At 48.1% G+C, this 24,100-nt stretch overlaps 1 protein-coding gene and 1 long non-coding RNA gene across 9 annotated transcripts; one reads left to right on the top strand and one right to left on the bottom strand.

Annotated features, from left to right (window-relative positions):
- Positions 1-5,280: 5,280 nt before the first annotated feature.
- On the bottom strand, positions 5,281-9,185 carry LOC118605006. The gene is made up of 2 exons (XR_004951836.1): positions 9,048-9,185; positions 5,281-7,569 (listed from the first exon to the last, which is right to left on the bottom strand). It is a non-coding gene; the product is annotated as an uncharacterized LOC118605006 (long non-coding RNA).
- Positions 9,186-9,252: 67 nt separating this feature from the next.
- CAPG (capping actin protein, gelsolin like) lies at positions 9,253-24,030 on the top strand. 8 transcript variants are annotated; one of them, XM_016136904.2, is made up of 11 exons: positions 9,280-9,353; positions 10,161-10,216; positions 15,963-15,998; positions 16,172-16,344; positions 16,433-16,587; positions 16,769-16,936; positions 19,133-19,282; positions 19,480-19,572; positions 20,521-20,653; positions 23,207-23,295; positions 23,851-24,029. In XM_016136904.2, exons 3-11 carry the CDS (start codon positions 15,976-15,978, stop codon positions 23,914-23,916), a joined length of 1,050 nt encoding a protein of 349 aa, XP_015992390.1. In that variant the 5' UTR covers positions 9,280-9,353; positions 10,161-10,216; positions 15,963-15,975; the 3' UTR covers positions 23,917-24,029. The 8 variants fall into 8 exon arrangements, with proteins under 8 accessions (XP_015992411.1, XP_015992390.1, XP_036079901.1 ...); XM_036224008.1 differs by lacking the exon at positions 9,280-9,353 and adding an exon at positions 9,595-9,616 and having other exon boundaries at positions 23,851-24,030; XM_016136919.2 differs by lacking the exon at positions 9,280-9,353 and adding an exon at positions 9,707-9,798 and having other exon boundaries at positions 23,851-24,030.
- Positions 24,031-24,100: the final 70 nt, after the last annotated feature.

Raw genomic sequence — 24,100 nt, 5'->3', positions numbered from 1 at the left:
ATGAAGGGGAAGGTCGGGGCTGGTTTTGCATGAGCTGGCAGTGACCCTTCTTCCTGCTCAGCCTGCTACCCTCCCACGCTTATTGACTCAGCTTATTCTGGTGGCAGCTGTGATGTGCGATGGAGGGCTGACAAACAGAGGCAGACAAGCGTCCTAAGTGCAGTCTCTAGTCCGCCCCTCCTTGGTACATAATCATTTATTGCTGCAGTTTCAGAGGTTTGTGACAGACCCTCCCTCTATCTCCCCTTGAAAGTGGATACAAAACTCAGTGTGTAGTTTGTTTCTGTTTTTCTGGAAAATAGCACACTAGCTTTCCTTTAGGGTTGGGGCTGAAAGTTGAGTTGGCTTTCTCTGGCTTCTCGGGTAAAGAGCACGAGCTGGCACCACCCTGCTTCCCTGCGCTCCTCCTGCAGGGTGATGTGCCTTTGTCCCACACACCCTGCCCTTCGCTGTTCTGGAACCTTTGTTCACAGTAGATGGTGTCATGTCACAGCTCCACCTAAAACCCTTGAGTGACTGCTCATGGCTCCTTAAATGAAAACCAGATGCTTCTTACTGTCTCATAAGATCAGGCTCCTACCCACTTCTCCTGCCCCAGCTCCTCCATTTTTTCCCATGGACTCACTCACACTCACCTTTTCTCTGTGGTTCTAACATGATTGGAGCCCCAGGTGGCCCATTCTGTACCCTACTGACTTAAGGAAATTTCACTTGGAAGAAATTTAGATCTTTACTCAGTCCTTAGAGTATACAATAAGGGAGGGTGCTCTTAATGTATAGCAAAACAGGAAAAAAAACATTCTTTTATATGTTTGTCACCCCCACCTCCCAAATCGATTCTCCTTATTTCCGCAACTGGCAATGCCTACTTCACAAGCACACTCTCCTTCCTCCAGGTCCCAGCCCTCTCCCCTCCACCTCAGTTATGCAGATAAACATAGCTTCTTTAGTTGCTTTTAAACTTGATTCATTATCTCTCTTCTCAGATTCTACCCAGAAGAGAGCCCAGGAGGTGTCCCAGTTGGTGATCCTGGAAATGTTCCCCAAAATCAAGGCCAGAAGGTTCATAGTCACCTGGGGAGAGAGGTGCTTCCTGCTGGAGACCCAGGGCCCTGGAGGCCCCAACATACCTCGATCCTGTCATGTGCCAGATCTTCTCTAGCCCTCATCTGAGCACTGAGATCTTCCAAAGCCATGTAGATGTGTGTATAGTGTGTATGAAGCTTTTTTTTTTTTTTTACTGAGGACTATGATTAAACACCGTCATTTTGTTACATGGTTTCTTTCATCCCTTTCAGGTCACAAACAGGTCCTTTCTTAACCCCGGACTCTGCACCTGCCATTTTGCTGCAGCACTCCTTCCTTCAGGCCACAGCTTAAGTGAGCCTCAGCAGGGGTCCCAACCAGGGCAGTTTATCACCCCACACAATCACCGCAGTGAAATCTACAGGTTTAATTCCAGACTAGACTATAGATTCCCATTTGACTGTAAGCTCTCTAAATGGGCAGTGACTGTGTTTGGTTCATAGCCAAATTCCACGGGCCCAGCCCACACAGCTTGGCACATAGAGAATTCCCAAAAAATATTTGTTGTAGCTGCATATTCAAATCTTACTCAAAGCCAACTTCTCTACAAACATCTTTGGTCTCTCTCCTCTGGAAGGCTCATAGCTTGCTCCTTTCCTGCACATTGGACATCAACCACCAGACTTAAGACTGAGCACAGTACCTGAGGCCCTTTCCCTGTTATGCGCAAACAACCGCCTTCTCTAAATGCAGATGGATTACCAAGAATTCTTTTCTGAGTAACTTTGACCTATCTTGCCCTCCCCCTAATGGGTCATGCCCCCTTCCACACCCTCTACCTTCGAGTGTGGAAGGGGGCATGTATTTCTCCCCTACCCTCTATAGCACTCTACCCCTCCCCATTTCCCCAACCCCTAACTCCCCGGCCACATGTAATATGGTCCTGCTTAGGCTCCTTCCTTAAGCTCAGAGCCCAGGAGCCAGGTACCTCCTGTTTCCACTGCATCCTTGTTTCTTTCTCCTAAGACTGGTGAGCAGAGAGAGACCAAAAAATCTCCTCACCTTCTACCTCCTCCTTAGAAAAGAGCAGGTACTGCTGCTCCCAAATGTGTCTCTATCCCCATACCCTTCCTTGATGGGCACGGAAGGCCCTGAGAGCACTCTCCCCACCTCTACCAATGGAAAAGCTGACACTAAAGGGGAGATGAATGTTGGGCCTCAGGCCAAGGTCATCTAACTATGTACACAAGACCAAAGACCTCAGTCCCATCTCTGGGGTTCAGGCCTCCGTAGGGACCCGAGCAGTGGTTCCATGGGAAAGGGCGACCCCTGATGGTGAGGAGAAGCATGGCGGGCTGCCCTTCACCTCCAGGAAGGACAGGCAGACAGGAAGAGGCGTGGCCCGGAAGACCACCAGCACAGGTTTATCGCTTGTTATTGATGCAAAGCTTTACTTCGAAAATCGGCAGAAATCTGTGCAGTCCTATAAATATGCAAGATTTAAAATATATGTATACAAATATTGACAAAAATTCAACCATAATTCCACTGTACATGGAAGCTGTTATTAAAACAATGAATTTCTGTTTAGAATTTTTAAATGCTAGTTTTAACACATTTATTGAAAATATTCATGTGCTAAGGATGTCTCTGATAAAATGGGAATCTTGCAGTTGCATCAGAATGTATAACCAGTGTAGGTGCAGGTACTTCCATGTACAGAATATGTTTGTTCCTGAGTGGCTCCCAAGGTAGGTGTAATTTACCTTTAACCACTTTCCCTGTAATGACCTAATAACACTGCCCTGTGATTTTAACTGCACCCTGCTGGCTGGACCTTCAGGCGGCAGAGATAGGCATTAAATGGCTTCTGGCACATCATGGGCAAGTAACACAGTCTCTTACTGATTCAAGAATCTGGTGCTAAGCCCTGGAATGCCAAAGCTCACTGTAGCAGGAGAGAATAGGCTCTTATTAAAGAGTCCAGACACTGGGGCAATGGCTGTCTCCAAGTTTCTATGGTACATATCTTTCGTGTCCAGGGGCAGAGGATACTCAACAAAAGGCTAGTTGTCTTAACAGAAATACTTGGAAAGCCTTTGAGAACTTCCTAGGCAAAGATAGGCATACTTAGAGACCACCTGACCAGTTAATATGACCCCCACTCCCACTACCAAGGGAATCTGAGCAATCTACTTGGAATATCCTTTTTGGAGTTGTTTCTAACTGTGCCAAGATCAAATGAACTAACTAGAGACCTAACTAGAGAATAAAATCTCACGGACATTACAGGGTTCTGGTTATACCTTCATAAACTAGGTTTTTTCTTGTCAACCTTGATGGTCAAGGATGCAGCAGTATATGATGAGATCAGAAAGTGTAAAAGTTGAAAATGGGGCTGGAGGCACAAAGTTCAACGTGTTGCTGGCCACTGTGGTGTCACTGCTCTCAATACAGGTGTAACCTGAATCCCCACCTGGGAGCCAGAAATCAGCTGAGAAGAAGCCTCTGGAGAGAGCTTGCCCTGGCCCCAGAGGGTGAATGAAGTGAGGCCTCAGCACAGCTCATTCTACGGAGCAGGCTGGACCCCTAAGTGCCTGACTTGCACTGAAGGGTTTGGGTAAGTCCCTTCTGTAAGGCCACAGAGGATCTCTGGGTAACCTGGGAAGTTAAGACAAGAGTTCTGGCATTTGACTCTAGGTGCGAGCAGAGCGCTTTAAGAGAGAGCATACTGAATGAGAGTGCCCTGGTTATAACTTCCTAGCAGCCCCTCAGCCTTACTTGGCATTGCCATGTAAAGTTGATACCTGGGCGCAGGGCGCTGAGAGCGGGCAGACCTACAACCCCGGATACGGAGGATCCAAGCTTTCCCAGGGTTTCTCCCAGCGACCTTAACAGGTTCAGTCAGGATCGAGACTGCTCCTCCTTTCAGGAAAAGGGTGTTCGCTCCAGAAGGCGGAAGAGAGGTCAGGGCGGCGCCCTCTGCGTCCCTCCCAGGTGACCAGCCCAAGCCCCCACCCACCACGCCCTTCCCCGGCAGCCCCAGCCTTGCTGGGAGGGCGGGGCGGGGCGGGGTTCAGGTTCATGAAGGAGGGCTCGGGCTGGCGACCCCACGGCCAAGCAGTGTGTGCAAGAGCGGGGAGTCGGGCTTACGGGGTGAGAGGTCCCCCATCGCCGTAGCAGGGACGCTCCCACCCCACGACGAGGGTCTCGTCGTGCAGAACGCTCTCTTCTGGGCACAAAAGTCCCCTCCCGGAGGCCCTGCCCCCTCAGCGCACTGCCTGCTGGGATTTGTAGTCTATGGGGGGAGGCCCGGCGCATGCTTGTGTCTGTGAGTCCCGAGGTCCGCTGTGGTGTGCCCCTCCCGACCTCGCTCGCGGTGGTCCATTAGACTTCGGGTGGGCGCAGAAGTCTTAGGCTGCAGCTCCTGAGCCCCGTCCCGCGGCCCGCTCTTGCCGGAATTTGTAGTTAGGTCCGCCAGAGCCGAGCCTGAGTGGTGCCATTCCTATTCCTCGTGCCCTGGATCTGGAAGGCGGCCTAGCGCAGGGCTTCCGACTCCCTCCTGGCTCCCTTTCCGTCGGCTCTTCGCCCGGTGATGTATCTGTCGGTGTATGCAGGACCATACTCCAGATGGGCAGACTGAGGCACGAAGAGGGGCGGAGCCAGCCGAGTGTAAAGGCGGGAGAAAAAGGCCCGCTTGAGGCTTTTAGGTCTCCTGGGCAACGCTGGGCTAGGGGAGAGTCCCGAGCCTTTTCAGTTCTTAAGAATCTGTGATCAATGCTGTGTCAAAATGAACAGACCTGTCCAGGACTGGCTGGCACATTAGAGCCAATTACCTTATAAGATTGACAGATAAAATTTTTATTTGCTAAATTTGGCAACCCTGCAGAGGTAGCCCAGGGTGGAAGGAAGTATCTTGTGATCAAGAAAACCAAGAAATGGAGCGACTGCGTCCACAGGTTTGCTTTGAGGATCAAATGGGGTTTGTGTGTGAGGGGTGCGGAATGGGGGTATTTTGTACATGGTAAATCCCAGGGCTTGTGCGAGGTGGTACCATTGCCAGGATCTGAATCTGAAGCACTGAAGAAAGAAGGGGCTCTGGGCCTTCAGGAGCTCCACTTTCAAGGAGATAGTACACTTCTTTGTAGGATGTTCCCATTAGGAGAAGCTGGGTAATAGAGATATGGGACCTCTGTTTTTTTTTTTTTTTAAGTGGGGTGCAAATGAGTCAAGGATGGCCTTGCCATGCAAAGGTTTTTTGTTTGTTAACAGCTTTATTGAGTGTACAATGCAATGTTTTTAGTATATTCACAGAATTATGCAACCATGAACACAATCGAATTTTCGTCACCCCCAAAAGAAACTTGTATCCATTAGCAGTCACCCCTCCAAGGTACCCCCATCCCCTCCATATAAATGAAATCATATAATATATGTATTTTGTGACTGGATTATTTCACAACGTGATGTTTAAAAATTCATCTAGGTTGTAGCATGTATCAGTACTCCGTACTATTTTTGTAACTTCTTTTGAGTCTATATTAAAAAAAAGCACATGGTATCTAGAGATTGAGCAGGGGTACATGAGAAAGGACTCACTGCTGGCACTGGTATTCAATACTGAGAGCAGGGTGGGCCTTGGGAGAGGAGAAGGAAGAGCAGAGCCTGGCAGTGGGGAGGGGCCCATCTCAGCCCAGCTCCACCGCAGAAAGCTGTGGGAAGTGAGTGCTGGGGGTGGGGAAGGGGTATGGTGTTCCACCTCCTGGCTCCTAACCCATTCTCTGCCACTTCTAAGGGGGTCCCAGAGCAAGTTGTTTTGACTTCACCTTTCCTCCATCTCTTCATCTGTAAAACGATAAGATGATCTACTTGAAAGGGTACATGGGAAAAAATTATATAAAGGACAGTGCCTGGCATATAGTGCCAGCTCTCCATAGTGTTAGCTCTTATGACCTTACAGTAGTGATGAAGATTCAGTGTGACCCTGGCTTTAAGAAGTAAACCTGTCCTCTTGTGTCCTTCCTGGGGACCAGTCCCTCCCGCCCCAATGACACAGCACCCTTCCCCACCATCATAGTGCTCCACCTGTGCTCCTGACCTGCTCATTCATACTGTACTGGACAGTCCCACTTTTCCAAGAAGTTACCAAGGAATTCCAAACTATCACTGCCCAGTAATATAGGGAGGAGGCAAGAGAACTAAAATATTAAATCAAACTACATTCAGAGACGGCAATATGCTGATCACCCTGTAGCCAGGCCAGGAAGACACTTGGAGAACAAAGAAAGATTTCCACTGGGATTGCTAACCCATTCTCCACACTCTGAAGGGATGGGGTGGGGGTGGGGGAACAGGAAAAACAGTGTCTTTTAGTGGCTGCTCTATGCAAATAAAATCATTCACTCCCTATAGCTAAAACTATAGCAAACCTATGGATTAAAGGCTGGGAACTGTCAGCAGGCCTTTCACAGCTATATATTGTTACTTTTTCTCCCTACATACTCTTCCCCTTCTTCCTCACTGTATGTCCATATTTAAGGAAATGGGTAAACAAAGTCTTTATAACTCGCTAGAACTAAAGAATGATATATAAACTGAATTCCCCGAACACTCAGAGTCCTTCTCAATGTTTTTCTCAGTTACTCTCAATGTCTTTCTCTCTGTCCCTCTCACTGTCTTTCTCTCGGTACTCTTTACTCTGTCTCTCTCATTGTCCTCATCTCTGTTAGGCTTTCTCACTCTCTGCCTGTGAGAGGAGACCCGATCTGTCTGTTACCCCTTTCTAATAAACTTCCCTTTGACTCTAACTTTGGCATGTGTGTTGAATTCTTTCCACACTCTCTGTCAAAGGGCCTTCTTCTTCTCTTGGTCTCTTCCTGACTCAGGGAAATCCTGCATTACCAGAATGCCTCTGAGTACCCAGCAGTGATTAAAAACAAAACAAAACAAAACAAAACAGAACAGAACAACAAACAAACAAAAACCTTTCAAATCTTGAGATTTATGCAGGAAATATGGCTACACAGACCCCTGGCCATTCCTCAGAAATGGCTGAAATGATCTAGAAAAATTCATTGCTGATCCGATTTAAAGGTTAGAAACATGAGTTAACGCCTTCAAAGAAATATTCTGGGAAATTCTGATGTTGAAATTTTTTAGGTATTGTGATAGATCCCTGTAGTACCATTGCTGAGGAAATTTGACACTTCTACCTGAGCTGCGCCTCTAGACTGGAGTCAGAGGAATCAGAAGGGACTTTCCTTGCCTGGTGTCTGCATTTTGCTGGGAAACTGAGGCTTGGATAGTGCTATGTGGCAGGGTAGTTAGAAGTCAGCTAGAGAACTCACTTAGGGAGAATCCTTTGCAATTTCAGGAAATTTTTAGCCCTGGAAATCAATGCATAGCCCAGGTCCATGGACACAGAAGCAGAAAGCTAGCCATCTTAGGCGTCCTCAGATCTTGGCTGGAGCCCAAGCAGCCAAACCCGGAAGTCAGTGTCTGATGCCTCTCTCTCTCCCGGTTTCTTTCTGCCGGATGTTTGTCCTAGAAGTAGGAGTTTATTAATAATAGTGGTCACAGTGATGTACGGAGGAGGCAAGAGAACTAAAATGTTAAATCAAGCTATATTCAGAGATTGCAATATGCCGATCAGCCCTACAGACAAAGAGGAAAACTGCAGAACAAAGGAAGATTTCTGCTGGGATTGCTAACAATCCATTTCCTCACACTGTGAAGTGAAAACAGGAAAACAGAGTCTCTGAGTGGTTGCCATACACAAAACAAAATCATTCATTATGACCAAACCCATGGGGGACCTATGGATCAAAGGCTGGGAATTGCCAGCTGGCCTTTCACACCACATATTCTTACCTTTTCATGCTACACATTTATCCTTCCTCACTGTATGCCCGTATCATCAGAGGAAAAGGGGTGAACAAAGTCTTCACTAATACATTTTCCTTTTGACTAACTTTGATGGAGTTTGAATTCTTTCCTGCACTCAGCCAAGAACCCTTTTTTTCTCTCAGTGCAGGTCTTCAGTTTCCCCCTCTCTGGGGAATTTGCCCTGTTCCGCATCAATAGTACCTTACATGTGTCCAGGCCTTTTTTCAAAGAGCCTACCATAGATTGTCTCATTAGGTCCCCATAATTCCCCAAGGTAGCAGGGCAGGGATATTGTCTTTACTCCATGGGCAAGGCACCTGTTTAAGCAAGTTTCCCAAGGTGACAGGGGCCAGAGCAGTAGCGGAATGTGGGGATTTTGCTCTCTAATCTGTTAAAACAGCAATAAAATTTTTTTGAAGGAAGATGGTCTTTTACCTGTCGAGTGTTCTGCTTGGTGCTGGGGTCACAAGGATGACCTGATGTGGTCCCTGTGAAGAGCCACATATATCGCAGGCAGTAAAAAGTGGTGGCCAGGGAACTTTCCGGGAGTGGTGGTGGTAGAAGTGTTTTATATCTTGGTAGGGATGTCAGTTACATGGGTGTTTACATATGTCAAAACATCCAATTGTACACTTATAATTCATGCATTTTACTGTCAATTTTACCTAAAAAAATGTAGAAAATGGGAATGCTCTGAAAGGAATAAGCCTAGTAAGGTCTTAGTAGCTGTCACGGAAGTAGGGCCAACTAGGTAGCCCATGAATACTATTCCACCTTTGCTTGTGGGGTGTGGCTGACAGGTTTTCCCCTGGAGGCTGTAGGCCCAGATGGCCCAGTGTCTGTTGATGCCCAGAGCATCCGGGGAGCACTGAGGATCACAGTAGGTTGTATAGAAGGGATCTATATATAAGCTGGGTTTGCAGGCGAGCAGTTAGTCAGAGGAGGGAAGACAAGGGGAGGAAGGGTGGTCTCTAAGCATTCCTCCATGGACTGTGGTTGCCCAGCGTCACCCAGATGGAAAAGGGTAGAACCAGGTTTTGGATTCCTTCTCTTACCCCAGTATCTATTAGTGGGAAAAACTCATGCTGGTTGGAAATTTTGAAGCTGCTTCCCAAGAAAGGAAAACGTCCTCTTACCACTGTGTCAGGGAGCCAGGGCCCTGATGCCTTTTGTCAGCTGACATCTTGTGGGGTTTGCCCGCTGCTCTTGGCTCTCCCCATTTCCGAGCCAGGGTGGAAGTGCGGATCATTTGCTGTCCCACTCACTTCGGAACGCTCGGCCTCCCAGTGCAGACACTGGCTGGCCAGTTTTCAGCGGCGCCCCCAGGCGGCCCGGGCCGGCCGGCCCCGCCCTCTGACTCACTCGCGGGGCATCCAGTAGCTCACGTCGGGGGCGGCGGGCAGCAGAGACGCGGCCGCAGCAACCCTGCTAGACGTTGCCAGGCAAGTAGCACTTTGGGGTCTGACCACCCCAACGCCAGGGCGCCCCTTTGGGGGTCGGAGAGGCTAGGATGCTCCAGAGCCGCCTCCTTCCGGCGTCCAGCTCCCCCCTCTTTGGAGCGTCCCGCGTGTCTAATCACGTCTTCTGGCTTACTGTAAGGAGGGGCGGGAGAAGTCGGGTCCGTGCTAAAGAAAGCTTTCTTTTACTTCGTTTGGGACAAACTCTGAGCATTCCTGCTGGGGGAGATCGGATAGGGAGGAAAAATGTAAGTCTAGTAAGAACAAGTTTTAGAATCTTGATACCGGATAATGTCGTTAACGTGTGCATTGTTATAGTTACAAGGTACTGGAGACTTCCAAGCTGAGTGACTGGCTCTGTTTCGCTGTTAATTTGTACACCTCCCCCGCCCCCCCCACCGCCTGTGGTAACGGGGCTACCTTTAGCCAGGTGAGACTTAAGTGTGGAGAACAGTGATTCCTTCCCATTCATCCTTGTGCCCTGGGGTGGGTGCACAGAGGCGGGGACCTAAGAGCCACCCAGGTTCTGCTCCGGAGCACACCAGAGTCGCTGAACCTGCCGGGGTGGGAGTGAGGGCGGGGCGAGGAGGGGAGATGATAGTTTTAACTGCATCCCCCCTGCACCGCACTGCCAGCCGGAGGACGGGTCAGCAGCCTTGCTTCCAGAGATGCAGGGCCCATTTACTGGGGTCCCCTTAGTAAATTCTCAGAGTTGGGAAAAGAAGCATCTATTATTTGCTGATTGTACGGGTTTATTTAATCTTCACATTTATCTTTATGCTTGTTTTACAGATAGGGCACAGGGAGGCTGCAGGAAGTTAAGTCACTTATCAGAGGAAGCACAGCCAGTGAGTAGCCAAATTGTCCAACTCTTTCCACTCTATCAGTTTATCTGCCCAACCTGCTGGGGCTGTAGCCCAGATTACCCTATTTTTAAAGCCAGCAGTTTGTCTATGGAAACACTCAGATGCCAGCTAGATTTTGCATTTTTTGAAGAGAACGTTAATTTCTCATCTTTCTTTGGTTCGGAAATTTTAACACATGGATTGATTTAGTTCCACTGTGCACACTGTTGCCCCCTGAGTGGGGCCTTGACCCAGGAGGCTGAATCTTATCTTTAACTCACCTGCTGACCAGCACTGGGCCAGGGCAGGTCTGTGTCCAGGACAAGTGGGACAGTCTTGGCCAAAGAGCCACATGTGTGTGGGGGAAGGGTGCAGGGAGGCATCATGACTGGGTGCTCACTTTTTCCTGGAGCCACATGGACTCCACTGCATCCCCCTTCATGGGTTCAGAAGGGAATGGAAGTTTCTCCCTTGCTCTGCCTCCTGCTCCCTGTGAGACCAGGCAAGTCATTAGTGCTCTCAGGGTCTCAGTTTCCTCCTCTGGAAAGTGAGCAAGCAAGTTGGAGCAGACTAGCTCTAGGGTCCTATGATGTGATGTAGGCAATATGGTTTGAGCCAGAACCACACTTAGTTATTGCTTTCCCCGGAGGGCCGGGCGTGACAGTAAAGACTGAGAGTAAAGGTGTGGTGAATGGATGAGAAACTGACCAAGATTAGACTTGAAAGGCCTCAGGCATGCAGGGCACAGTACAGAACCAATACAGAATGTTTGATGGACCCCAGCGACTCCCTCAGAACTGAGCTTTCAAATAAATCAAATATCTGCATTCAGAGCAAGGAAAAAGAGAAGTCTGAGAAGGAAGAAAAAGTCACTGAAGAAGTAGTGGCCCCACCCAGGAAAAGTGACTAACTCTGCAGGGGCTGGGGCTGGGCAGACACACCTGCCCTAAGCTGGTGGTGAGTGGGGAACAGGGCCTGTGGCAGCTTTTCTGTCTTTGTGTGGCTCTCCTCGCAGACAGGTCGCAGACTCAGACGCTGGCTCTGGAGGAGGGGCCAGCAGCTGGCTAAGGCCAGTAGGTAGGAGGAGGGGGCTGGGGTGGACCTTCAGCCTCCCCTGTGGGTGCCTCTCAGGAACCAGCTGGGCCTCAGCACAGGCTGGGGATGGAGCAGGGGTGAGGCAGGTGGGTGGGGCACCCTGGGAGGAGTCAGAGGGAAGTAAGAGGCTGGGTGGGGCAGGCTGGGGGAAAGCAGAGCCTGGAAAGCAGACGCAGAAGCAGAGGCAGAGCTGTGTAACGGTGAGAGTGGGCTTGGTGCTGGCTGTCTGGTACCCTTTTAGGTGGGCAGATGAGGGCTGGCTGCCATGGTCTGGAAAGAGACTCACATTTCTGGAAGCTGTTTTGTCCAGGACCAAGTCTGGCAGCCCACTGTCCTGGCAGCTCTCCTCCAGGCTCTGAGTACATTTTCTGATGGGAGCCTTGCAGCACCCAGGATTGATGGGGTTATCATCATGATATTGACGAGAAGCTCCTGGGTTGGGGTTTGTCCTGGTATGTGAGAGGTGGAGCCCAACCTCCTGACAGAGGCTATCACACCTGGACTCCTGAAGGTCCTCAGCCAGCCTGGAAGTGCAGTCAGATTTGAAAAAACATTCCTAAGACAGGACAGTGATGTGACTGGAGATAGGTGGGCTGAAGTGGTTGGGAGAGGGGTCGGAGCATGCCTAGCATTTGATTTCCAGTCTGTTATTTTGCACATTAAACAACACCTTTGCTGAGGGTCTGGCCAGCTGCCTGGGGTATGCTTGGGATGGGGAGGTGAAGGTGGAACAGGGGAAGGGTAGGCGGCTGACTTGGTGTCAGGGAAAAGAGTCCCTGATGAGGCCTCCAGACCCAGCTCTCTAGATGCCCGTGTTCCAGAATCTGGTGCCCTTTCTATAGTTGACACTCATCCTTCCACCTTTTTTGGGGAGAGGGGTAGGGGCTGTTTTCATTTCACAACTAGGGACAAACAGGGACTGTGAGGTGAAGGGGCTTGTTAGGGATCAATGGAATCAGGGTCTAAGGAGGGCTAAGATGCCACCAGAAGATTTTTGCCATTTTAACAGCCTTCAAGCATTGCCTTAAAGGTATGCATGTTAGCAGGGTTCCCCCCAACCCTGCCCCTAGTAATCCTCAAAGACAGGCTCCTGGGCATGCTACTCCCCCCAACTTCCCCTCCTCTGCCCCCTCCATCTACTGACTGGATTTCTAGCCCCATCTGCTTTCTGCCTTCGGGCTGCCCTCGCCTGTCTGCTCTAGCTCCAGACTGTTGAAATTCTGGTCTCTCAAACTCCATCTGACCTACTAATTGGAGCCCAGCAAGTCCAGTTAATCAAATGCATTCTCTGAGCACCTGCAGGGTGACAGGCATAGTGTGAGGTTCCAACTAGATTCAGAGAGGCAAAATATAGTCCCTGCCCCAAAGGCACTTATAGTCTAGTAGGGAAGATGGGCAGGCCTATAACTCCACCATACTATGGCAGAGTGGGAAAAAGCAAAGGCTGTAATGTGGAGGTAAAGAGGAGGCTGCCTTGTGAGATCAGTTCCCCATCACCAGAAGTGTTCAAACAGGATGGAGAGGATTGCTACCAGAGGGATTTCTGCGCTTCACGTGTATGGGTATGTTGAGAGGCAGAGGTAGAGTAGGATTAGGTAAGCATTAAGGCTCCTTCTAATGTTGACATCTGTGATTTTGTGAAAACCCCCACCCAGGGGAAGTTTGCGGTCTCACTGATTGTGATGACTCCCTACATCATGGCCCTCCCCATGCAGACCATGAGGTTGTTCTTCATATCTGTGCCCAACCCCCATTCTGTTCAGTGCCAGGTTTCCAGCATAGACTTTGAATGGAATTGGATGGACCCTGTCAGGGGCTGCTTGAGGAATGCAAGTATATCAGACATGTCCCCTTCTCTGGTTGAGGTATGAAGCTGTCAGGTCCTGCTATAAGGCAGCCTGCAAGCAGGGACCGAAGTGTATGCTCCCAGGTGAGAGGGCTGGGAGAACTTGCAGAGAAGGCCGAGGCCATGGAATGTCTTGGTAGGTCGAACAGCTGGGACTTGATATGGTCCTGGAGGGCTGGAGGGGCTTCGATGGACTTGAGGGTGGAGGTGTACACTGAGGAGGCGCAAGCAGCTGTGGGCTTGGGCAGAGAGGTTATGGGGGGATGGACAGGGGAGAAAGCCCGGATGTCAGGTGGATCCTTGCCTGTGAGAGCCTGGAGCAGAAGGCTGAGGGGAAAGGATCTGATGGGGCAGCAGGAGTGTCAGCCCTCACCAAGCATTGGAGTCACCTGGAACTTCTCAAATACTGATATCCAGGCTCCATTCCAGAGTGATTTTAACTATGTAGCCTGGGCATTGTGATTTTTTTTTTTTTTTTGCAGCTGCCCAGGTGATACTAATTAATGTGCAGGCAAATATGAGACCATGTTCAGGACAGTTAACTGGCAGCATCAGAATCTGGAACATACAGGCTCCACTCTGGACCTGTGGAATCCAAATCTCCAGGCTGGGGTTTGGGCATCCTTGTTTTTATAAAATCATGAGGTAATTATAACAGGAGCCAGGGCAGAGCGCCAGAGTGATGACGGAGCAGGCAGCCAAAACCCTTTCATCAAAACCTTACAGTGGCTCTTATCTGCTTGGAGCCCCGCCATGTGGGCTGCCTGCTTTTGGGTTAGGGTCTGAGCTCTCTGATCAGTAACAGAATGACAAATAGTAAAGCTGACAGTTGGCCCTTTTGTTCACATTATCTCTCTTCCTTCGAGCTCTCCCCACTTTCTTGGGCTAGAGTCAGCTACCTCACCACTTCAGACTTGAGTCACAGGCTGGGCTGCCTGTGGTAGGGGATGTGGGCACAGCATGTGATCCTGTGTGGGTTGGAGAAATGTTAAAGTTTCCCTCCCCCAAACTTCCTCCTCACTGCCTCCCCACTTTGGGGAAGTGTGGTTCCAAAAAATGTCTTCAGCTGTGTTGTAAGTTAGGCATGGAAAAGGAAAGTCATAATTCACATTGTTTCTTACAACCACTAGTCCTGCTTCTCAGACTCAAAACACCCATCTCTCAAAGATTTTTCTTTGCCCTTCCTGCTTGCCTAGCCCCTAGGAGTCCACTAATGGTGCCAGTTTGCCTCTTCAGTCTGAAATTCCGAGGCTCGTATCCTGCATCACTGGGGCTCACCTTACAAAAATGCCTGGATTGGCCTTACAAAAGGATTCACCGTGCATGAATTGTGTTGCAGTGCTTGCTGGTGTCAACTCTGAATTTTAAGTGCCTTTAGCATTGTTCCCCCTGAGTAACTTTTGTCCAGAACATGTTGCTGTCGCTGACCAGCAGAATAAAGGTGAGGTTCGTCGTCCTGGCATATGAGAGGAGCCGGGTATACAGAAATGATAGCTGATGCCTGGAAATGGGTGAAATTCCCTGGGAAAGGGGTTTAGAATTAGAGAAGGTACTAAGTTTAATGTTAGCTGGTCAGTTTTTTGTTTTTGGTAGATGCTTTTTATCAGGTTAATGAAGTTTGCTGAAAGTTTTTTGAAAAATCAGGAATGGATGTAGAATTTTGCTTAAATGCTTTTTCTGCATCTACTGAGATCAAAATAGTTAATAGGATGGATTACATTGATTTTCAGCTGTTAAACCTACCTGTATTCCTGGGATAAACCCTTATTTAGTCATGTGTTTTACCCTTTTTAAATATTATTGAATTCCATATGCTACAATTTTCTTGCTATTTTTTGTGTCTGTGTTCATGAATGATATTGGTCTAATTTTCTTTTTTATATTTATCTGGTTTGATATGAGGATGATGCTGGCAGCATAAGACAAATTGAAAGTGTTCTCTTCTATTTTCTGGAAGAATTTGTACAGAATTGGTATTATGTCTTGGAATTTTTTGCAGGGAGGGGTTAGGGCTTTTTAAGTACAAATTCAATTTCTTTAAAAGATATTAGAACTATTCGTGTAATCTGTTTCTTCTCGAGTGAACTTTCCTAATTTGTATCCTTCGAGGAATTTGCCTCTTTCATATAAGTTGTTGAATATATTATCATAAAGTTTTTGTAATATTCTCATTATCCTTTTTTTTTATATCTGTAGAATCCGCAGTGATGTCATCTCTCTGGGAATTTGTATCCTTTCTCTTTCCTAATCAGTTTGTCTAAAGGTTCATCAGTTTTACCATTTTTTTCTGAAAACCAGCTTCAGTGATTTTTCTCCTCTTTTTTTTTGGTTTTCTGTTAATTTCTATTCTTACTTTTATTATTTATGTTCTGATTATTTTGGGTTTACTATGCTTTTCCTTTTTTTATGGTAGAAATTTAAGTCATTGATCTTAGACTTTTCTAATATAAGCAGTTATTGCTTAGAGAGCTGTATTCTAGCCTCATGCAATGTCCAGAGTTAGGGGTCTGGAAGCCGAATAGAAGTGTAGCTGAGAGGTCACAGCAAGGGGAAGATACTGGCCCAGGAGCCAGAGACCTGGTTTTACCTAGCCACTCACTAGCTGTATGACTTCGGACTTAGACTCTCCGAGCTTCGGTTTCTTTGTTAGTGTAATGGAACCAGGGATAATCTCCTCTTGGTGCTCTGGGAGATGAAGTAGCTGATGAACATGAAAACACTTAGCTACCTGGAAGGGCCTCCCCAGACCAATGTGAACGGTGGTTGTCATGACTTTTGTCATAATAATGGCTTCTTCTGTCTTTCCAGATCCAGAAACAGCATGTACACACCTATCCCCCAGAGGTAGGCTGTATACCTCATCCCATTTCACCCCTCCTCTCCTTCATTTCCAGGGGTTGCCCCTCACCCCAGCCCCCCTCCGCCCCACACCACAGTCCCCAGGCGTGCTCCGGTCTCTCTGCTTGCGGCCACTCCTCCGGGACCCTGGCCTTTGCCAACCTTCTCCCCTCCCGCAGTGGCTCTCCGTTCCCGGCCTCAGTGCAGGACCCTGGCCTGCATGTGTGGAGGGTGGAAAAGCTGAAGCCGGTGCCGGTGGCCCGTGAGAACCAGGGCATCTTCTTCTCGGGGGACTCCTACCTAGTGCTGCACAATGGCCCTGAAGAGCTCTCCCATCTGCACCTGTGGATTGGTAAGGGGCTGGGGGAAGGGAGGTATCTGGGGCCCCAGGGCTGGTATGGGTCTCACAGGCCCGGTCCTGGCCCCTCCTACCACCCCAGGCCAGCAGTCGTCCAGGGATGAGCAGGGCGCCTGCGCTGTGTTGGCCGTGCACCTCAACACCCTGCTTGGGGAGAGGCCTGTGCAGCACCGAGAGGTGCAGGGCAACGAGTCTGACCTCTTCATGAGCTACTTCCCGAGGGGCCTCAAGTACCAGGTTAGCCTAGCACGTGGCTTCTCTCAGCCGCCCCACTTCCAGCTGGTTTTTACCCTGCAAAAGGCCCAGGTGCCCTTGGGGCTGGGTCCTCCCCACCTTTCCACCTGTCTCCCACTGGGATGGGGTACGCAGGGCCCTGGGCCTCCCACCAGCCCACTCAGCCAGGCAATCTGGACTGCAGGAAGGTGGAGTGGAGTCAGCATTTCACAAGACCTCCCCAGGGGCCACCCCAGCTGCCGTCAGGAAACTCTACCAGGTGAAGGGGAAGAAGAACATCCGTGCCACTGAGCGAGCACTGAGCTGGGACAGCTTCAACACCGGGGACTGCTTCATCCTGGACCTGGGCCAGGTAGGTAGGCGGGGTAAGACTGAGCACTCTGTGTTGGCACTGTCTTTTAAAAGGGCAGGTTTTATGAACATGCATAAACTATAGATTTTATTTTTTAAATAAAGAAAGCAAGAGTGGAGCAAAATGATATCTTTAGTTTAGGATTCTTACATTTACCATCCATGTTAAAATAGATACAATCAATTTCTTGGTAACTGCTAATTCTTTTCCAACTCAGCGTATTAATTCAATTGATTAAAGTTTAATTAATGATATACATGCTAAGGTAATTGTTGAGCTTCAAGAACTATCATATAAAAAAGCATTATAAACATAGTTATAAGTTAAATCTAGAAAACATCTTAATAAAATTACTGTTCTGAGTTAGACTTGGTCTGCTGTTATAGAAAAGTGGTGGTAGAATATTTTGAAACTTATATATGAAATCTTAATTTAAGAAGAGAGGCGGAGAACATTAAAAGCTGTGAAAGAAGCAAGTTTGAGTTTTTTAAATAAATCTTTAAATTTAGGGAATTGATCTTGCTCTCAATAAAAATATTTTAGTTCATAATTTATCATTTTAATGTACTAATTAATTTCTGATGACTTCTAATTATAGTAATTATAGGCCGTGACTATCAATTCTCACCTTCATGCCACAGATTAGAATTTGTCTAGCACTTAAAAATACCAAACAAAACTAACGAACTGCATTTCTCTTGGGGATTGACCAACTCAACAGGCCCCTAAAGAAATGAGGCTTAAGTAGGAACATGTTGATCATATTATTTACTTAGGGCTCAATTATATTAATGTGAAATATATTGAAACATGTAGCATTAAAAGAAACTTTTTTTTTTTATGATGACATGTAAACAAACACTTTAGAAAAGAGTAGATGAAACCTCACCTACCTGATAATAAAAGTGGTTGGGGGAAGTTGGGAGGGGGAAGGTTTGAGGATAGGTATAGGGGAATACTCAAAAGGGATTTTATTTGTAATGTTTTAATTTTTTAAATAAAGAGAATCTACTCATATTACTTGAAAATTAAAAGAAAGTTATATTTCATACTTATAAAACAATAATAAATAAATAAATAGGTAGGGACCAGGCAGCCATTGGGGAGAGAGAGAAGCTGAGAAGCATCCATTCCAAGTGGGACCACTCTAGCCATTAGAAGCATCCCTGCATTCAGAAGGACAGAAACCTCCCTCTGCTTCTCAGCCATTGACTCTAACACTGGGGCCCACCTGCTCCTTCTCTTAAAGCCATTGTCACCCTGAGTTAGCTGCCTGCCAGACCATTTGTTAATCTGTTCCTTCATTGGTTCACTCAGTGAATCTGTGATGCCCGCTCTGAGCCAGCAGGGGGACCACAAATTGCTTGTCCTGAGGAGGCAATCAAGATGGATCTGGTCTGTCATTTGCTGTAATCCATGGCAGGGTGTGTTGAGGGCTTTAGGAGAGGCAGCAATGTGGGGAGGGGCTCTCCAGCCTGAGTCAAAGCCATTGTCCCAGGAAGGTGCCATTTGACTAGACCTTCACAGATGGGAAATGCCATTCCAAGCAAAGGGACAGGTGAGCTGAGGCCACTGTGAGGAAGAGTGCAGAAATACATGTCAACAGCAGGGACAGGGTGGGAACAAGAGCCATGGGAATGAAAATTGCTGAGGGTGAGAGCCAGGTCATGAGGAGACTGACTGAAGAGTCCACTTCTAATGGCAAGACTTATGCTGAAGACTTTGGGCAGGAAGATCAGCCCACCAGCTGTCTAAAGGGAGGACTAGAAGCCATGAGAGAGGCAGGAGGGCCAGCTCTGGAGGAGTGATGAGGGCTGGGTTGCAGGTAGGATGCTGAAGGAAAGCATTCACCCATTTGTTCATTCATTTATTCATTCATTCAATTGATAAATATTTATTTTGTGCTTAAATATGTACCAGTTTCTGTTTTAGCACTGGGCATACAGCAGTGAGCAAAGCAAAGCAAAACAAAATACTCATGCCCTAATAAAGTTTACTTTCTAGTCAGGGGAGATAGATTATAAACAAGATAAAGACGTTGAAATATATGCCAGTAAATGATGATGAGAAAAATAAAGCAGGAAGGAGATGGAGACCAGGCAGAGAAACACTCTTAAAGTGTTGTCGTCACCATTCCCAAAGAAGCCTTGCTACTACTCCTACCTCCTTTAACTTGGGCTTCCCACTTCCCTTTAGAATATCTTTGCTTGGTGTGGTGGAAAGTCCAACATCCTGGAGCGCAACAAGGCTCGGGACCTGGCCCTGGCCATCCGGGACAGTGAGCGGCAGGGCAAGGCCCAGGTGGAGATCGTCACCGATGGGGAGGAGCCTGCTGAGATGATCCAGGTAGAGGGGATGTTGGGGTGGGTGGCCTCTGCTTGGAAACTACCGAGAGAGATGGCGATCAGCTGGGAGCGTGAGGGTGGTCACTGGAGAATTGGGCTGAAGGCACCTGGGGCACTGCAGAAGGCCTGATAGGTTGGGAAGGTCTGGGACAGGTGCCCAGGAATCCCTGGAAACTTGGTCTGCCCTGACCCCTGCAGGTTCTGGGCCCCAAGCCCGCTCTGAAGGAGGGCAACCCCGAGGAAGACCTCACAGCTGATCGGACCAATGCCCAGGCTGCGGCTCTATATAAGGTCGGCACTCCGGGCCTGCTCTGGGACCAGGCAGGGGGCGGGAGCCCGGGAGCCTGGGGCACTGGGGGCTGAAGGGAGAGAAGAGCACAGTAGGAAGTTTGGGCTGGGCACCAGGGTGGTTTACTTGGGGCTAGGAATGAGAGGAAGATGGGGAGGTGGGTGGATGTCAGGCCCTCCTAAGGAGATGAATGGCACTTTATTTCTAGCCCATTCTTGGAGAAGGTGTTGAGCTTTACTTTTTAATTCTTTGTATTTATTTGTAATTTGGAACTACTTAATTTTCAAATGGAATTGGGGCCTTTGGGTTGCAGTGGTGAGGGTGACGTGAGGTGGGGAGGCTGCCTGTTAGTCATCATTTCCTTCCCTGTCCCCTGTCTGCTCCTTGGCTATTGGCGTGTAGGGGTAGTGGTGCAGGGTGGCAGCCTACTCCTTGGGCAGAGGTTAGGGCTATGTTTTTGGGTGGAGAAGGGTGATCCAGCACTGCTCATGTGTTAACTTAAAAATAGAAAAGGCCTTTCAAAGTGAGAGGCAACAAGCATTTATTTGAGATCAAAAGAATAGCTTTTCTGGACTCACTGATTCAGGCAGAAGCCCAAATAGTGTTCTGATTAGGAGACAAAGACAGTGGGTATTTATGAGAAATAGAAGGAGAACAGTTACATCAATAGAAGGAAGGCATTTTTATTGGTGCAGATAACAAAATGATGCTAATTCTAAAGAATGTTTTTAATTTTCTGTCTGGTATCATCATATTTGCTCTCTTGTTATCTTTGCAAATAGTTCTTTGGGACACAATGTTGCTTGGCCCAGTCCAAAGGTTATTTTGTCCTGTTTGACATTCCAAAGTTTTGAGGTATAAGATGTGCAAGGTGGTAGTTCTGGGATGGCTGCTCCAGCTCCATTTTAAAGTAGCTGCGTTTATATTATTTTGACACATCTTCCCCCCAGGTCTCTGATGCCACTGGACAAATGAACCTGACCAAGGTGGCTGACTCTAGCCCCTTTGCCCTCGAGCTGCTGATACCTGATGACTGTTTTGTTCTGGACAACGGGCTCTGTGGCAAGATCTACATCTGGAAGGGTACATATAGTTTCTCCACTCCAGACTGAGACTTTTGCCTTCTCTGACCCTGGCAGGCTTCCCCTTGGAAAGCCTACCTGGCTTCTTTCAAAAGACAGCCTCTGGGAGCCTGGGTGCTCTAGACCTGACCTCCAGGCTGAGGGTTTTCTCTTGGCTGTTCCCACCTTCTAAATTCTAGGCAAACTTCCTGAAACTTTAGCATGCCTCAGAATCACCTGAGGGCCCAAGGCTTCTGAAAACAGATAGTGGGACCACGCCCTGCTCTAGATTCTGATTCACTAGGTCTGGTGTTGAGCCTGAGGAATACTTACATATGTTACTGGCTCTTAGGCCTTGCTGCAGGTCCTGGGACCACATTTGTGAACACTGACAGAGCGCTCCTAGGTCACCTGGGCTGCTGAGACTGTTGATCCTGACATTCTGCCTTGTCATGTGACAAATTTAGACAAATTAAATTTCACTTTAAGCACTGGGTAGCAAACTGGTAGAACTTGTTTTTCCAAGAGATTGTGTTGGATGAAAATAGAAACACTGTTGTGCTGAAGCCTGTTTCTTGGTTTGTCTCTGAAATGTTGAAAGAAAACTGAGTGTCCTGAGTGATACTGGGAGCTTCCTACCTTCTCCTTGAAAGCAAAAGCCATAGTGTATCTATGCGTCTTGATGGTATAGCATTTGCTTAATAAATATCTGTGGGGTCAACCAAGGCCAAGAGAAATTCACAGCTCCAGCCTGGTCAGGAAGATGGAGATGTGTTAGCTGTTCACAGGATGCTTGCTACTAGGCAATAATACTTTTGCTTCAGGAAAGGGCCTGGAGCAGCAAGCAGCCTTGCAGGTTTCCAAAAGTTAAGAGCGTGCGTGTGCATGTGCGTGTGCGTGTGCGTGTGCGTGTGCGTGTGCGTGTGTGTGGTAGGGACGGTTGTGCTGCTGTGGCTGCCCTTTTTGTCCTGCCACAGGGTACCCTCCCCATGGAACCCATGCCAAGCATGGGAGGTTCTCAGATGCCCACAGAAGTGTATTTAACCCCAAGCAAAGACCCAAACCATTTTGGAAAGAAACTAGAGGAGAAAAAATAGGAAACTTGGGAGCCAGGAAGAGAAGTATCTGGCTAGTAGCTGGTCAAATCACAGGAAGGATGCAGCACACTAATTTGAGATACATTGTCGCTAACTGGATTTTACAGCAAGGGCTTGCGGCCTCTCTTGCATGGAAGCCAATGCTATGGCCCAGGCTTTTGAGAAAAGGAAAAACTTCATTGTGAAGTCGACTGGCAAGGAGACAGGAGGCAAGACTCAAATCTGTCCTAAGGGGTGAGGGGAGGACGGGCTGGTATGTGGAAGTGCTGGTGGGAAGGTTTCAGCTGGAAGGCTTCAGATCTGGACAATGGTTTACGAGTTCCTATCAAATCCAAGCTTTTTGGTTTTGTTGGGGACAGGGGCATGAAACTTTGATTCCTGATGTTATTGAGAGGCAAAATTCTCTGTGCCTGCTTTAGCTACATGACGTAATGGTTTTGTTCTGTTGTCTCTGAAAACAACTCAGTATCGTGTTAGGAACAGGATAAGGCCAGTTTAAAGCTGGTTCTGTGGCTACAGCATTAATGAACAAAAATTCAACTGAGTAAATTTAAAGCTTTAAAGTTCGTGAATCAGGCTGCATCCTATCTAGTAAACAGAAGGGAGCTCAGAGGAGCTGTACAAAATGGAAGTTTTCTATAGGCAGAAAGAGAATGGGACAAGGAAGTGAAAAGAATTGAATATTTCAGACAAGGTCACACTCCCTTAGGGGACTACAGGGGTCTTATCAGACAAATGACCTCACTAGTGCTGACTAGGAAATTCTAGACCAATTGGTTTTAAAATTCTGTTCCTGGGAGAGGCTGAAACTGTAGTGAGGTTAGGTATTAAGTCTTGGTGGGTCTTACCACAAGGGACTCCATTTTGGGTCTGTTTGTTTTAGCACTGGAGAGCCAACCACAGTTCACAACACTTGCCTTGGAAAAATGCCTTAGGCTGGAGTTCATTTTGTGTAAAAAGGGAATGCCTACAAGAGGAATTGGATGATTTGAGATACATTTTTATAAACTCTTTGGCATAACTGCTAGGCTGATATCAGCTACCTGGCATTGTGGGAGTAAGACTGGAGTAAATCACAACCTTTTGTCTTATTCAATTGTACAAAGAAAGCTTGATAAACAGAATGGTTGGCAGACGTGAGAGGTGAGGGGTCCTGGGCTGGGACCACGGCTCTAACATCTGATGTCAGGAGAACACTAGTTCTTATGAATATCCCTGGGGCCCTAGTCTGAGCAGAAGGTTCTGATGATTCAAGCAGACAGCAGTTATTGTCTGATTTGGAGCTACCACATTGGAAGAAGTCTCGAGGGCTTGACTTCATACCTCCAAAAAGCTCTTCAGCATTCCTAGCACCTCTTGGTCTGTTTATTTTAAAGTTGCCTGCTATTCTATGGACCCCCTTAAATTTTTCTTGAGATAAATGGGATGTGGGCTAGAGAAGGTCCTTGCTCTTTTTAAAAATCTCCTTAATGATCCAGGGCGAAAAGCTAACGAGAAGGAGCGGCAGGCGGCCCTCCGAGTGGCAGAGGATTTCATCTCCCGCATGCGGTACGCCCCAAACACTCAGGTAAGGAGATACCCCGTGCCCCAAGCCCTCCTCTGCGGGCTCTTCCTATGGCCTCCTACACCTCATACTGGACAAGAAGGGCAGGAAAGCCTCAGGCAAAGGCAGGAATAGTCAGGCCTCCCTACCAGACCCACTCAGTGGAGAAGCTCTTCTCATTCCTTTAAAATCTTAAAGTATGTATTATTTTCTGAGACGATGCAGGGCAGCACTCCCCTGGGAGCCCAGAGAGCCAAATGTGCCTTTGGACAGCTTGTGTACCTTCTCTGGGGCATTGTCCTTAGCTGGTATTGCCTCTTCTCATGCCAGCATGGTGACTCCACAAGTCATTCCAAGGCATGCTGATAAGGCTCATCCGTAATTGGTGCATCTGTCAAACTGTGTACCTCTGTCCTTGAAACATCAGTTTCCCCAGCCCACGTCCCTGTAATCTTTCTCATCTCTTGGGTTATCTAGAGGAGCACCCTCAGCCTGGATGGCATGTAGACTCCAGTCCTCCCTGGCAGAGGCAGAGGGGGCAACCTTGTGAGCAGGACTTCTCCCCTGCTGTCCCTACAGGTGGAAATTCTGCCCCAGGGCCGCGAGAGTCCCATCTTCAAGCAATTCTTCAAAGACTGGAAGTAAGAGTGGGCATCTCCCTATGCCCACCTTCTGCCTGCTCGCTCCTCCTCCTCCTGCCTGGTCAGTGCTCAAGTGCGCCTGCTGGTGTTCAATAAAGGAGACAAGTGCTTTCCCCACTCTGCCTACACTGCCTGCCCTGGGCTAATTCTCCCCGCCCCACCAGCTCACCTGGGCTCATTCCCATGCT

Source organism: Rousettus aegyptiacus, unplaced genomic scaffold (genome assembly GCF_014176215.1).
Source record: "Rousettus aegyptiacus isolate mRouAeg1 unplaced genomic scaffold, mRouAeg1.p scaffold_m13_p_7, whole genome shotgun sequence".
NCBI classification, from domain to species: Eukaryota; Metazoa; Chordata; class Mammalia; order Chiroptera; family Pteropodidae; genus Rousettus; species Rousettus aegyptiacus.
This window is presented reverse-complemented; position numbering and strand designations above follow the sequence as displayed.

What these genes read in the sequence shown, in the direction of transcription:
- CAPG (XM_016136925.2), top strand. Translation starts at nt 15,976, where the DNA reads ATGTACACACCTATCCCCCAGAG. An exon ending in CGAGGGGCCTCAAGTACCAG is followed by an intron (nt 16,588 to 16,768) that starts GTTAGCCTAGCA and finishes TCTGGACTGCAG; the next exon opens with GAAGGTGGAGTGGAGTCAGC. An exon ending in AGCCTGCTGAGATGATCCAG is followed by an intron (nt 19,283 to 19,479) that starts GTAGAGGGGATG and finishes TGACCCCTGCAG; the next exon opens with GTTCTGGGCCCCAAGCCCGC.